This window comes from Gigantopelta aegis, chromosome 14 (genome assembly GCF_016097555.1).
Source record: "Gigantopelta aegis isolate Gae_Host chromosome 14, Gae_host_genome, whole genome shotgun sequence".
Lineage (NCBI taxonomy): Eukaryota > Metazoa > Mollusca > Gastropoda > Neomphalida > Peltospiridae > Gigantopelta > Gigantopelta aegis.
Genome location: NC_054712.1, coordinates 24,196,099 through 24,210,770, shown reverse-complemented (window position 1 = coordinate 24,210,770; position 14,672 = coordinate 24,196,099). Strand labels below are relative to the sequence as shown.

At 35.3% G+C, this 14,672-nt stretch overlaps 1 protein-coding gene across 2 annotated transcripts in view; it reads left to right on the top strand.

Annotated features, from left to right (window-relative positions):
• LOC121388181 (nuclear pore complex protein Nup93-like) overlaps window positions 1–14,672 on the top strand; it is a 38,421-nt gene that overhangs the window by 19,717 nt on the left and 4,032 nt on the right. For both annotated transcript variants that reach the window (XM_041519445.1, XM_041519444.1), the window contains exons 15-23: window positions 1,032–1,158; window positions 1,680–1,752; window positions 5,549–5,593; window positions 6,004–6,120; window positions 8,205–8,323; window positions 11,863–11,980; window positions 12,785–12,868; window positions 13,828–13,898; window positions 14,551–14,617. In XM_041519445.1, coding sequence (XP_041375379.1) covers window positions 1,032–1,158; window positions 1,680–1,752; window positions 5,549–5,593; window positions 6,004–6,120; window positions 8,205–8,323; window positions 11,863–11,980; window positions 12,785–12,868; window positions 13,828–13,898; window positions 14,551–14,617 — 821 coding nt within the window. The remainder of the gene's footprint in view (window positions 1–1,031; window positions 1,159–1,679; window positions 1,753–5,548; window positions 5,594–6,003; window positions 6,121–8,204; window positions 8,324–11,862; window positions 11,981–12,784; window positions 12,869–13,827; window positions 13,899–14,550; window positions 14,618–14,672) is intronic.

The window sequence follows — 14,672 nt, the reverse complement described above, 5'->3', positions numbered from 1 at the left end:
GCTTACGACCCCTGTACGCACAATAGACTACTCCAAAAACACGTTTTCATTGGACTGATTATTTGTGGTTGTTTTGTCGACGATTAACTGGACAAACAGTAGGCTATAGATTAAGCAATAAATACAGCAAATAATACTAATTAGTTTAGATGTATAACTGTAATGTTTTTATTAAAATCTAGTTGGAGAAAAGCAGCGTCACTTGGATGTTTGAGGCTATATTTCAAACCACAAATAGTGCGCATTGCATAACATCAAAAAGTATCGAGAGTTCTTGTGACCAGTCAGTCGTAAAAACAAAGCTTACAGTTTTTTTAATGTTCGATATGTTGACCTCGCTAAAGTTTTATGTCACTGATATGGATTTCGCTAAATTTTAAGGTCGGTAATATTTTCTGATTTACAGTAACTTAAAGTAAAGTAGGGCTAGTGAAACTTAATCGTGGCTAGTAATTTTTTTAAATCACTGATCCCATGGCTAGTGGATATATACAAATTCTAGAAGCCCTAGGTACTAAAATAAATAACTTTCGGCTGGGTCAAAGTTTGAAGTGCACCCAACTTTTGATAGAGCAGTTAATACCAGAAGTCCTGTGATTGGTTATAAATGTCAGTGTGTTGGTTGTAAAAAAAAATAGTTTCATCTGGGCATAAAATGTACCGGTATGCAATTTTATTTCATCTACTACTACTGTGTCAAGTAGCCTTGTGCTTGAAACATGTATGGGGTACATGTAAAAAAAAAAAAAAAGTACTTGAATTTTGATGCTACCTATTATCTCTGAAATGAGCAGCTTGACACCCAACACTGTTTATTTATTTATTTTTTATTTTTGTAAAAATGGTAAATTTTGTATCCAATAGTTATTTTCTTGACAATTGAATACACTGGCTTAAAAACTGTCTTGAGCAAAACTTTTTAGTTTACAAAGTAGCCAGCAATAAAAATTGAAACACAAGGAGAAAAAACGTTAAAAGATTTCTTTAAATTGTTGCTCTTTTAAGTTATTTATTTAAATTTCTACATCCAGTGTCAAGTCATGCCGATGACCCAACGCCAATGATGCGACTCAACTTGGCTCGCCTGGTTACATTGTACACACACAAGTTTGAAGATACAGATCCCAGAGAAGCACTTCAGTATTTCTATTTCCTCAGGTAATAAAAATAATAACAATCTTTGATCAACCTGTACAAAAAAATGTATAACTCAAAGGCAGGAGATTATTTAGTTGTTACATGTCTTTGTGTTGGGGTGGTTTTTTAACCAAATGTTTATATATATATTTTTTTACATTATTATAAATATTCTATCAAAATCTACTGTTACAATTTTGAGTATGGAAGTAACTTTCTAAATATTAGGGTTTTTTTATTTGTGTTTATTCCCTTTGATACTTTGTGTATTTGCTTTACATAGACCATGCAAATAACTTTCTAGAATATTAGTAACATTTTGTCTCGCCTTTATGCAGTAAAAAGACGATATATAGGTATTACTCATCCGACAGCGTCAACGTTTGCAAACAATAAGTCCTACATCAGTGAAACTTGGTTTATAGTTGTACCTGTTATGCACCAAAAAAGCTTATGGTAGGCGAGTCATGTTATTCTGCTAATTTTGTTAATTTTTATACTTTCTCTATTTCCACACTTAATTTCTATTTTCCAATCATCAGAGATCTGAAGGATGCTCATGGAGAAAATTTGTTCATGTCGTGTGTCAGTCAGCTGGTGTTGGACACAAAGGAGGTAAACTTAGTTTAATTTAATCACAGATTTAGTGGGCCTTATATTTCTAAATATGGATTATAAATGACAATTTACATTAATTTTGAATACCAAACCTCGCTATTGTATCACCCAAAACATTTTAATTGAACCACGATTGATGGAATCCCATGACAACCTGTGAGCAGCTTCATTTTTAAAAATTGGAAATCTTTTATGAGGAGTCTATAACGTACGACAAAACCGAGTTTTGATAAGGCTATATTGTCATGGCTGTCCCAACAATTTTCGTAACTGCTGTGACGTGGACCTTTCTCAAGTAATTTTAATATTGAACAAAACACAATATTTATTTTTACATTTAGTAGTAATTATTTGCATATTTGCTTGTATTCTGTAATGTCTGGAACTATGCCATTTATTATAGTTATTGTTTAATGGAATTCTTAGTAGTGCCGTTTGTCGTGTCGCGCACTATAGGCAAAAACGAAATTGCGTAACTATTGTTATTAGTGATCGTTTGGATGCACAACACGAGCTACATTTAGTTGTATTTCATAATAATTTGTTTATAGTGTAAGGAATTATGTTTGTAAATAGTTGCCGTAATTTATTTATGGGATATTAGTATATTACGATCGCTAAATGTGTTAATTTAATCATTAATGTTCGACTTTATTTAATTCCCAAATTCCTGTGCATATAAAAACTATGACACAACGTTGACATTAATATTATTGATGTAAATATTTCCATAACTGCAAAGTGTGTGTACTTACACACTGAAAACATTCCATGGGCTCATAAATAAGCCTGAGATAAATTTCCGTTTGATCGACTATTTTGACATGGCTGCCGGGATTGACCTTGCCCTTCAGTAAAGTTTATTTTCCTCCAAAACTTGTACGATCGATTAGCTATTTTCTTAGTTAAACGTATCCTAATATTGTTTGTACATTATGGCAAATCATTTTATTAATTAAGTGAGGTAATAACTGTAAAACTGATTACTGTAATATTAGTGCTTTTAGGAACTATATCCTTGTACGCTGAGAACCTGTTTACACATACTGGTTGCTAAGGTCTTAAAAAAGCAATTAAGAAATGTTAGTTTTATCTTTATGCACTTTAGAAATTCGCAGAATTAATTATTTCAAGTTGGTAATGCTTTTGCTATGGACTAAACTGACGTATTCACAAACGTTGAAGTTTCTTAGGATTTAGAGTGTGCATTTACAAACTGTAAACTGCAAACGGAAGCTGGACCAAAAAGCAATTACTTTATTTATTGAGCAATTGTGTGCATAACGTAATTATTAAATGAAATGATATTTATTTTGTAAAGGTAGATCTCTTCCCAGCGTGACGTAATTTCTGATTGGCTGTTATGACGTCACGTGGTACTTAAGAAAAAGTATAAAAGTTGGTACTTAAGAAAAAGTATAAAAGTCAATGGACGTCAACGGTTGTTTCTCACTTGTTCGCGGTCTGACAAACAAACATTAAAGACATGTCCCCTTGTCCAACTTTCCAACTTTATTACATTGCATACATTTAAATTGACACTGGAATAACTTTTACTTATATTTTTAAAGTCAAATTTTATTAACTTTACCATCTTTATTTAATTAACTTGTTTTATGGAAGCAATATTTATAAGCAACTGCAAGCTGTTTACATTTATTGGAGATGCAGTCCTCACTGGTTTAATATAACTATATCTGAAAGGAAGAGATCTATCTATCTATATGTTGGAAACTTACCTGTGAACATTAACTTTATTTTCATTTACTCATCACCTTTAAATAAATTTATAATTCTGAAAATTGGAACACTTCGTCTTTGTCATCTGTGGATGTTATTTGTATTCTCTGGACTTTGTTGATATCCTTGGGACGCGGCCACAACAATATATACGACAGCTGTGTAAAGTGCCTTTAAATTTTATATACTGTGCATGACCACCATGTATAGAGACTTTAAAATATATTATTTCTTGACCAAAAAACCCAAAACAAAAACAAAATCGGTGAAATACGCTTAAATAAAATAATAAATAGTTGGAACATAAACTCACGATTTTTATTTATTATTATTATTTGTTTTATTTTGGTTTTTTTGGTTTATTTTTATTATTATTTTTTTATTATTATTATTGTTGGGTTTTTTGTTTTGTTTTTACCGAGCTATCGTACACAGGACCACTGCTGGCGCGTGTGCAGGAATGTTAGCGGGGGGGGGGGTGTAGACTGAGATGAGCAACGTTTACAGTGGGTGACACACTCCCCCGGACAATTATCGGGGGTGGGGGGACAGAAAGCAAAATTTACTTAAGCAGATCTATTTTTATTTTATTTATTTTGGAGGGAGGACGGGGAGCGAGGGTTATTTTATTGTTTAATTTGTTGGTTTTTTTGTTTGTTTGGGGTTTTTTGGGGGGTTTACGGAGCTCCGTACACAGTACCACTGCAGACGCATGTGCAGGGATTTTACCATGGGGAGGGGGGTCTACACGGAGGCGAGCAAAGTTTATGGTGAGGGTCGAGACATATTCCCTGAAAAAATTTATCACATGGGTATGTGCCTTCACCGACAAAAAACATTGTGGCACAATCATTTTTGCTTAATACACAACATAATGTCCTGCGTTACTAGAAAATGAAGCCTTGTCTAGTTGTTTACTAGTACGTTGATTACAATGTCGCGGAATTATTCTGGACAGAGGAATAGACCCATTCACAGTCTGTAGCATCACCTGCATAAATATTAAAACGAGGCTGGGCGCTGTAAACAAACGATTTTTGCCATTGATAACATGGGATGTGAGAATTTTTTCTCTTCTAAAATGAAGAACACAATTCAGAATGGTTCGCAACATTTGTTCTGTCTTTAATTGTTGTCACCAGAGAAGTCGTAGAGTTTACTGTACTGCTTTTTATACATTTTCTAAAGATATAACATTTTAGGCATATTGATGCTGGTATTTACACTGTGTCTATCAGTATTATTAAAACATTATTTTAAGCGTCCATGGAAACCATAAAGGAATTCTGATAAATATATAGTTCATGTTGTCATTTTCGAAACCATCAGATTTGAAAAGAAGATGTTATGGGTGCAGAATGCGGGAGGGGGCAGGACCCATGCCCTCTCGCCCGCATTTCCCCTGTTATTGTTCTTTAATTCTATCATACATTTTCAAGTTTCTTTTTATAATTTACTGGAGACCAGATATTTGAGACAGTGAAACAAGCACCAGAGATGAAAGTGTTCTGGATTTTTCTGAAATTCCAAATATTTAATTTTGTGTAGTCGTTCCAGATTTTCTGCTGTTTGTAAAACAAAAATTCCATATTCTTTATCCAAAAGTTATAATATGGTTTTGATTGATATTTAGCATGCATTCTGAGTGGGAGCCGCCATTTTAAACCATTGTCCAATCTCAGAACCCGCCCACCAGTATTAAAATGTCTGGATTTTTTTTCATAATTCACTTTCATCGCTGCAGTATTAATGTTCTCAGATGATCAAATACAACATAATCATCTCCATATTAATTCAATAAATGCCTTTTTAAAATTTTGTTCACATAAATAACAAAACAACATTTATGAAATAATTATAGTGCATGTAAAATAACAAATGACTGATCCAGGCCATGCTTTATATAATCATAACGAGATGTTCAAATATTATGTATTGGGTAATTTATTACATATTTAGATTTCAGGATAGTTTTATTTTCATGATAAGAAATTTAATTGTATAAGATTTCCTACAACTTTAAAGAATATATTTATTTTTTATATATTTTTAGTTTGACATGTTGCTGGGAAGAATGGAGCGGGATGGTTCAAGAAAAGTAAGATATTTATTAAGTTGTTTTAGCACCACAAATATATATGTAATAAAAGCTGATTTTGTTGTTTGGTATAACCTATAACAAAAATTATGGAAGGTGAGATGTGGTTTTTACTCTCTTTTTTTTTCTTTTCTTTTTTTATCTTACGTCCATAAAATCAGGAAGCAAGATATTGGGGTTCCTTTTCCATCATCAGTGGCACTGTCAAGTTTTATGTTTAACTTTACAATAAGTATTTGTACATAGCTTTGCTTGCCAGGAACTGTAAGTCCAAGATGAATTAATATTTGTTCATAGTTACATCTGCATATGTTTGTCTCAAGGCATGTTAAAAATTTATCTTTTATTTATATTGGTTTTTGTAATCAAAGTAGAACTATTATTTAAAAAAGATTAATTTTATTTTGTAGCCTGGTGCCATTGATAAATTCAATCCTGACACACAGAAAATTATAGAGTTTGTTGCCAAGGATACAGACTCAAAGGGAATGTTTGAAGAAGCTGTGCGACTGTATGACTTGGCCGGGGTAAATTGACTTAATAGTGTTAAATATTAGTGGATACGTTTATTGTTATTAGTACTACAAGTACTAATACCGTTAATCTCGAACACTACTGTAAATTGACTTAATAGTGTTAAATATTAGTGGATAAGTTTATTGTTATTAGTACTACAAGTACTACTGTAAATGGTAAATTATTAGTGATCTTAAAATTTAGCGAAATCCTAATAAGTGAAATATTAGTGACATAAAACTTTAGCCAGGTTGGCAGTGCCAGTATATCTTTTAATTATATTTTGATTTGAATAAAAGTCTACTTCTTATTAAAACTATTACTTGTTATGTAAAAGTAAATTGGCTACTATGTCCTTTACACTGACATAAAGTTGGCTAATATATACTCTGTGAAAAAAAGAAACGCACAGGCAAAATATTCATGGAATTATCTCTTTAATACAAAGTGGCATAATTTTTTTATTTATGATCGTATCAGTAAAATTTGACATGAGTATGTGATAATCTTCTTGCTATGGACTGACAGCAGTGGAGGCATTTTTCGTCACCAAACAGCTTCGCACGAGGGCGCTGAAATCAGTACCTTGTGTGGCCACCAGCAGCAGCAATCACTGCGCGACATCTCTTTGGCATAGACTGAATGAGTCTCTGAATCCGGGCACGTGGAATCCTAGCCCATTCTTCCTGCAGTGCATGTGACAGTTGTGGAAGCGTCTGAGGCTCCGGGTCACGCTGGCGTACACGTCTGTCCAGTTCATCCCATAGATCTTGATGGCCATGGCAGCACATTAATGTTCTCATTCTGTAGGAAATCCATTGTTACACGTGCCGTATGTGGCCTGGCATTGTCCTGCTGAAAGAGTTCTCTCTGTCGATCCAAAATGGGAACATGTGACGGCGAAGAATTTCATCCCGGTAGCGTACAGCTGTCAGGTTGCCTTGTATGAACACAAGTTCACTTCTGCCAGTGTATGAGATGGCTCCCCTCATCATAACACTCCCTCCACCAAATCTGTCAACTTGGGCAACGCAGTTGTTGACAAACCGTTCATTGCAGCATCTGTAAACGTGACTCATCGCTGAACCATACTCGCCGCCAGTTTCCCAAGTTCCACTCCTGTACATTCGTGCACCAGCGAACACATAAATTTCGATGTTGACGTCGCAGGATGGGGCCAACATATGGTCTCCTAGCCCATAAACTTCTCGAAGTCCATTCCCAATGGTTTGTGCAGACACCCTTCTCAAACCAGGTATGTGTCCAGCAGTGTTTGTTTCTGTGGCAGTTCTGTGTCGCAAGTGCAGAACCCAGATGTAGCGATCTTGTCTTCCACTTCTGGGCCGGTCTTCAGCTGTTCCAGAGACGTGAAATGGTGCTCTGATGGACGTTCATGTGGCGTGTGACTGCTGACTGCGATTCACCTGACTTTTCCCAGAGTTTCATGTGCATTCGCCAAAATCTTACAATTTCACGCCGATTTCATGCAATTGTCGCACAACGTGCGTTAAATTTGTTTGAGGGTGCATGTGGGCATGATGTCCCATTTCAGGAACATTAACAAACATTGTCATTCAGCAACATTGTACCAAAAAAACTATATTTTGTAAAATCAAATACTTTTCTTCTTTCCCTATCACCTATGCGTTTCTTTTTTGACAGAGTATAGTATTTCTGATATTTAAATAAAACTGTCATCTTTAGTCTGATAAAATAAATTTTAAAATTTCATCCTTGCCTGAGGATAAAGACATGCTGCCATATTGTTTTTATTGGCCAAAGGAAACTATTTTTGTCCTTTAATTAAAAGTTAATTAAAACAATTTAATTTATAAAGAGTTATAGCCTTGTTACTTTAATAACTTGATTCAATAGAAAAATTAATCTTATTATGTTGTTTGATGTGCTGTATTTCCAATATCATTAAAAATTCACCCACTTATTGAAAAAATATTCGGATGTAAATTTCTCATTTATTTTATTATTTCCTTATGACTCTTCTAGACTCTAGGGGTGGAGGCATTATTTGGCCCTCAGCCGAGGTTCTGATTATAATACAAGTAAATCTGTGTCAGTAGTGTTGTGTGTATTTCAGAATTACGACAAGGCTCTAGCTCTGATGAACAAACTGTTGAGTCAGGTCATTGCTCAGCCTGGAACACCTCAATCCAGTAGAACACGACTCAAGAATCTGGCCATAAACCTTGCAGAGAGGTAGGTGGTCACCATCTTGGAAAATAAGTCCAGTTTGAGCTGAAATAGACCGAGCTGGAATGTAGTTCGCAGGTTTAGGCTGTGTCGTTATTTTGTTAGCAGCTTAATATAGTCCGATTTAGGAAATAAGTTGTCATTGAAAAATTAACATAAAATTTAAAAAATGCCTTTTCAAATCTTACTTTGATACTTACAAGTAGGCTGACCCCTGTAGCCTGGTTGGAAGTTTTGCTGTGTATGCGGTATGCTGTCACTTGTATAACCCATTGGTTGGAAGTTCTGCTGTGTATGCGGTATGCTGTCACTTATATAACCCATTGGTTGGAAGTTCTGCTGTGTATGCGGTATGCTGTCACTTGTGTATGCGGTATACTGTCACCCATTGGTTGGAAGTTCTGCTGTGTATGCGGTATGCTGTCACTTGTATAACCCATTGGTTGGAAGTTCTGCTGTGTATGCGGTATGCTGTCACTTGTATAACCCATTGGTTGGAAGTTCTGCTGTGTATGCGGTATGCTGTCACTTGTATAACCCATTGGTTGGAAGTTCTGCTGTGTATGCGGTATCCTGTCACTTGTATAACCCATTGGTTGGAAGTTCTGCTGTGTATGCGGTATCCTGTCACTTATATAACCCATTGGTTGGAAGTTCTGCTGTGTATGCGGTATGCTGTCACTTGTATAACCCATTGGTTGGAAGTTCTGCTGTGTATGCGGTATACTGTCACTTGTATAACCCATTGGTTGGAAGTTCTGCTGTGTATGCGGTCACTTGTATAACCCATTGGTTGGAAGTTCATGCGGTATGCTATATAACCCATTGGTTGGAAGTTCTGTGTATGCGGTATGCTGCTGGTATGCGGTATACTGTCACTTGTATAACCCATTGGTTGGAAGTTCTGCTGTGTATGCGGTATGCTGTCACTTGTATGGTTGGAAGTTCTGTGTATGCGGTATACGGTGTCACTGTATAACCCATTGGTTGGAAGTTCTGCTGTGTATGCGGTCACTTGTATAACCCATTGGTTGGAAGTTCTGCTGTGTATGCGGTATGCCGTCACTTGTATAACCCATTGGTTGGAAGTTCTGCTGTGTATGCGGTATCCTGTCACTTGTATAACCCATTGGTTGGAAGTTCTGCTGTGTATGCGGTATACTGTCACTTGTATAACCCATTGGTTGGAAGTTCTGCTGTGTATGTGGTATGCTGTCACTTGTATAACCCATTGGTTGGAAGTTCTGCTGTGTATGTGGTATGCTGTCACTTGTATAACAGCAAAATGAGGTGGTACTCTGGTTTAAATTCAGTTCAGTTCAAATTATTTCTGTGCTTATAGCCAATTAAGGTTCAAGCACGCTGTCCTGGGCACACACCTCAGTTATCTAGGCTGTATGTCTAGGAAAGGGGGTTAATGGTTAGTGGTTTGTGAGAGAGAAGAGGGTGTAGTGGTCTTACACGTACCCACTGAGTCATTAAAACTCACTCTGGGTGGGCGAACCCAGTATCTACCAGCCTTATGTCTGATGGCTTAACCACGACACCACCGAGACCGATTCTGGTTTAAAGGGGCATAACTTAAATGTTTGTGTTCAACCTGTATTGCTTCTTTTTTATTTTTATTTTTTTTCATTATGGGTACCAAGCAAATGTACTTCTTGTGAATCTTTCAATCGTGTAGTATTTTTTTACAGAATTTATTCTGATATAGAAATTGTATTAAAATGCATGCAAAAGTGTATGGTGGTGTGCAATATATATATATGTCCTCAATACTGAATAGTCAGGGTTTCCTTTGATATTAGGCTAGTCCTTCCTTCTGGTACTTGAAGATTATCGGCCTATCACATAGATACCTTTATTTATTTTTTTAAACCCAAACTGCAAATTTTGACGATCCTGATCACTATAATCATCAAAATAATTTGAAAAGCAAAGTACTGTATAATACTTTATTTTCGCGTGGAATTTATTTTCGCGTTTTTCACGTGTGAATGAAATTCGTAAATTCGTAAAAATATATTCCACGCGAAAATAAACTTTTTATAAAGGCCGACAAAAAAAAAAAAAAAAGTATTCTCGTTCAACTATACCACATTAGTCTCCGATGTATGAGGCTAGTAGTAACAAAGCGGTGCTCCCTCCTGTCACGGAAGAAACCACAAAACACAAAAGCTGTTTAAAACTTTAAATCAAGAGCACGATTGTAAGTACATAGGTCTACATGATAATAAAACAATACTAACACTAAAAAGCTTTATGCTGTTTTCCTTCGCATGTGCTAGCGATCAGTTCATCGGACAGAGTCTACACGTGTTCAACGACGGAAGTAAACATGCATTATCACAGTATATTAAAAATGTGGAAGTGAAAACATCCGGACTGGGCTATGTTCAGATGTTTCACAATTTTATTTTTATTTTTGGCCTGTTAGCCAATCACAAACTGTTTGAACTAGTATTTTGACGGCAATAAATATTGTTTCAATCAAACTTAAGTTACTGAGTACTAGTAGCTTGTGCCTTCAAATTTTGTTTCGTTTGTTTTCAGTTTTTGTTTTTATAACAATTATAAGGATTAAGGTCTCACTACACAGATGTCATTTGCCATTGAAACCCATGTTAAATTGCCCAACTTCAAACAAAGCTTGCCAATAGAATGGGTTCTCGTTGGCACTAACAACATACACCATTGCGAACATACATTATATAAGCATTTATTTTCACTCCAAAATTGAGAACATTTCCGTCTCAGTTTTTTGCTCTATGACCACATCTGGCTGTAGTAGCGGTCCGAACAGGTGGTTCATTAACCGATTCACTCCGGCTGTCACTTGCGCTATATACCCATGTCCCAAAAGGTCGATGCACAATATTACAAAATAACATGGGCAAAATACAGCCAGAAGGCTTACCATTAAACATAGATATTGCTTTAATTCTTCACCATTTCCTAGAAGTGAATATGTGAACCATAACTTGTGTCACAGTTAGGAATTATAGTGGACCGTGATGAATGAACTCTCACCCGGAAGTGATCTGTGTAGTGAGACCCATGAAAAACTGCACGCGGTAAGCACCTTCTGTAAGCTTATTAACTTGTAAACAATAAAGTATTGATTGGATAAAGCAGGAAAACTATTGATTTATGTGTATAGCACTTGTGTGTACATGTAGGATTAGTTCTACAGATTAGCGTAACAACCGGTAAAACTAAGTTCCGTTTTTAAATTTTTTTTATTGACATCTGTACTTCGTTTTTTTATTGATGGGGGTTGGGAGATTCGCGAAAATAAATGTTCGCGAATTGACCATTTTCATTAAATCGTGAAAATTTGAACCCGCGAAAATAAAGTATTCTACAGTATTTGATGTGAAAGATGTGAGTCAAGCTAAAAATACAGACTCAGCATTAACTAAAATTGTGGGTAACAGTTTGTTTGGAAGATCCTTGTCAATATTTTTTACTACTGTTATGTGACCTGTATGCAGTTACATATGACCGACTGCCATTGGAGTTTTATATATTTTATTATATTTCAGATATCGTTCAATGGGCAATCAGGGTACTCAGTCCAATACAGATACATTTTACCTGCTACTGGATCTGATTACATTCTTTGATTTGTACCACACAGAAAACATGGACCATGCATTTGAGGTAAATGTTTTTTTGTATATATAACCTGATGAACAAATTAATCCTTTTTCCCCCATTTTACCCATGGACTGGACCAAACATCCCAATAGCCAATGAAATGGCAAGAATTGTGCATTGTGTCAGGGTACCAGGTGAACATTAATGTTTATTTGCCCCTACCCATGGACTGGTCCAGTCGCAACATCCCAGTCAATGAAACGGCAAACAATCTTTCATTGTATCAAGAGTACCAGCATCTGATTATGTGAATACCTCTTCCATCTTCGTGTTTAAAATTTGCTGAGGTGTTAAACAAATATTCTTTTCCTTTGAACCCTTGTCCGAATATTAGTTAGATTAAGATATGCCAAAAAAGGTAAATTTTGATTAAGTACTTGATGTTAAAAAAGAACCTTTGTTTAAACTAAAAATTAATATGCTTTTTTTTTGGATATCAACCAGAAATATGAATGTTTATTATCCACATAGTTCAAGATATTCAGGGAAATATAACCAGTAAGATCCACGTGCTTCATAATGATTTGATGCGCACAGTGAATGACATAATTTTGTGAAGCGACGTCATAACTTAATGCAGCTTCCCCAATGTAAACACTTATCAAAATGACATCATTTCGAGAAAAGACGTCGTTTCATTGTCTCTTTCTAGTTGTGTTAGAAACATTTTGACATGATCCTAGCTTGTTATTCATGAAAATAATATTTTGGATAATATGGATAATAAAGAAATTATTACACTTTCGTAAAATCAGTACGACACACAAGCTCATATAATAATCTCTATTTACCTATTGATGTTTGAAGGTTTTAAAACAGTTGAAGTTGCTGCCTACAAAGCCAGAAGAAGTGGAACACAAAGTGAACACGTTCAGAAATTACACAGATGAGGTGAGTTTGGTTGTGTAGCAAGAATGGCACAAAGGAAAGAAAGAAGAGTTCCACTGGGCTAGAAAAATCTGAAAGATCCCTTGCTGTTATTTAGAAATAAGTCTTTTGTGGTAACAGAGGGTTTCTCCTTACTTTAATAGACCAAGTTTTTAAATAACCATGTTACATACCAAATAGCCATAACAGAATTTAAAATCAGGACTCACCCTGGCCATTGCCGATTTAGCCAATTGCTCATTTTTATATACAAAGTGGCTCCAACATATAGCATGTGGCTTATAAAATGTGTTTAAATTGGACCCTTTTGAATAATTTTCAAGAAAAAATATGTCTGACAATTGGCTAAAACATTTATTTCATTTCATTTATATCCAATTAAGGTTCAAGCATGCTGTCCTGGGCACACCTCAGCTATCTGGGCTGTCCAGGACAGTGGGTTAGTTGTTAGTGGTTAGTGAGAAAGAAGAGGGCGTACTGATTTTACACTTACCCATTGAATCTTTAAACTCACTCTGATGGAAGCTGGTACCGAGCTGCGAACTCGGTACCTACCAGCCTTAACCACGACACCACCGAGGTCGGTTGGCTTAAAAAAAAAAAAAAAATCTATCATGAGCCCCAAATGTAAAATGTACTGAGGTGTTATTAATATTACCGTCACAGGTCCATATGAAAGACAAATCTACCATAAAATAGTAGACAAACATGGTTGAGTTCTCAAAAAACCCTAACAATCTGCATTAGTTTAGGAAGGTTGTCGGCCAATCTCCACTGTTAAAAAGGGTGATATCCTAGTGAATTAAGAGATTTGCCTAAACCATACTGATTTGTTTAATCCACATAAAAAGTGTTAAACTCCAGACTAACTTTAAGAAACACTCACAGTTGGCAAATATTGTAAATAATTTGCTACATGTACAAAATACAGTAACTAATTTCTTATGTTTGTAATATTTCAGGTACGGCGCTGTCTTCCCGACATTCTTCTGGCCGCCATGAACATCCTTCACAGCAAATACAAGGAGAGCAGGTAAGCACTGTGCTGTCATTTCCATCATTTTATATTATTTTTTAAAGTGACACACCCTAAATTTTAAACACTACAACATATTTTTCACTATTAAAGCCGTTTTTGATAATTTAAATTAGGATATAATTCATTAAAGTTGCAGTCCCTAGTATCAACCTATAAAAAGAGACAATAAGTTTAGTCCATCATAAAACGTGTAACACATTTGGATAAGGATATAATAGAAGCTAAAACCTGTGATATTTAAACAGAAAAATACCGTCTATAAATAACTAGAGCTCGTCTCGATAATTTTAGAATTATGAAAAATGCATTTTGGGGTATTGTAAAAACTTGGATGACCAAAACCACTTCAGGTGTACAAAAATGAATATTTTAAATAATAAAATGTAAATACTTGTAAACTGGACAATATTTAGCCAATACAACATAGCAAATGGCGGTGTAATGCCTTAACTAATAAACTACTGACCCGGTTAGTCTGCTGTTTGCTTACGATTGCTCTTTTAATTGTAAATGATGTGCTTTTGTAATTTAAACGATTTGTGAATGCAAAGGTTTCACAACCATACTGTTTTGTATTCAGACTAGTAACAGTAGACCTACAAGTTCCATATTTTAATGATGTATGAGTCATTTTCTCGTGTTACAGGACTTCTAGTATACAAAGTCCTGTGCCTGGAGGCCGTGGAAAGGTAGATGATGGAGGCAAGGAAACGGTGAGTTCCCAGATTTAAAATTTGTTTTTAAAAATCTGACTTTAATTTTTAAAGA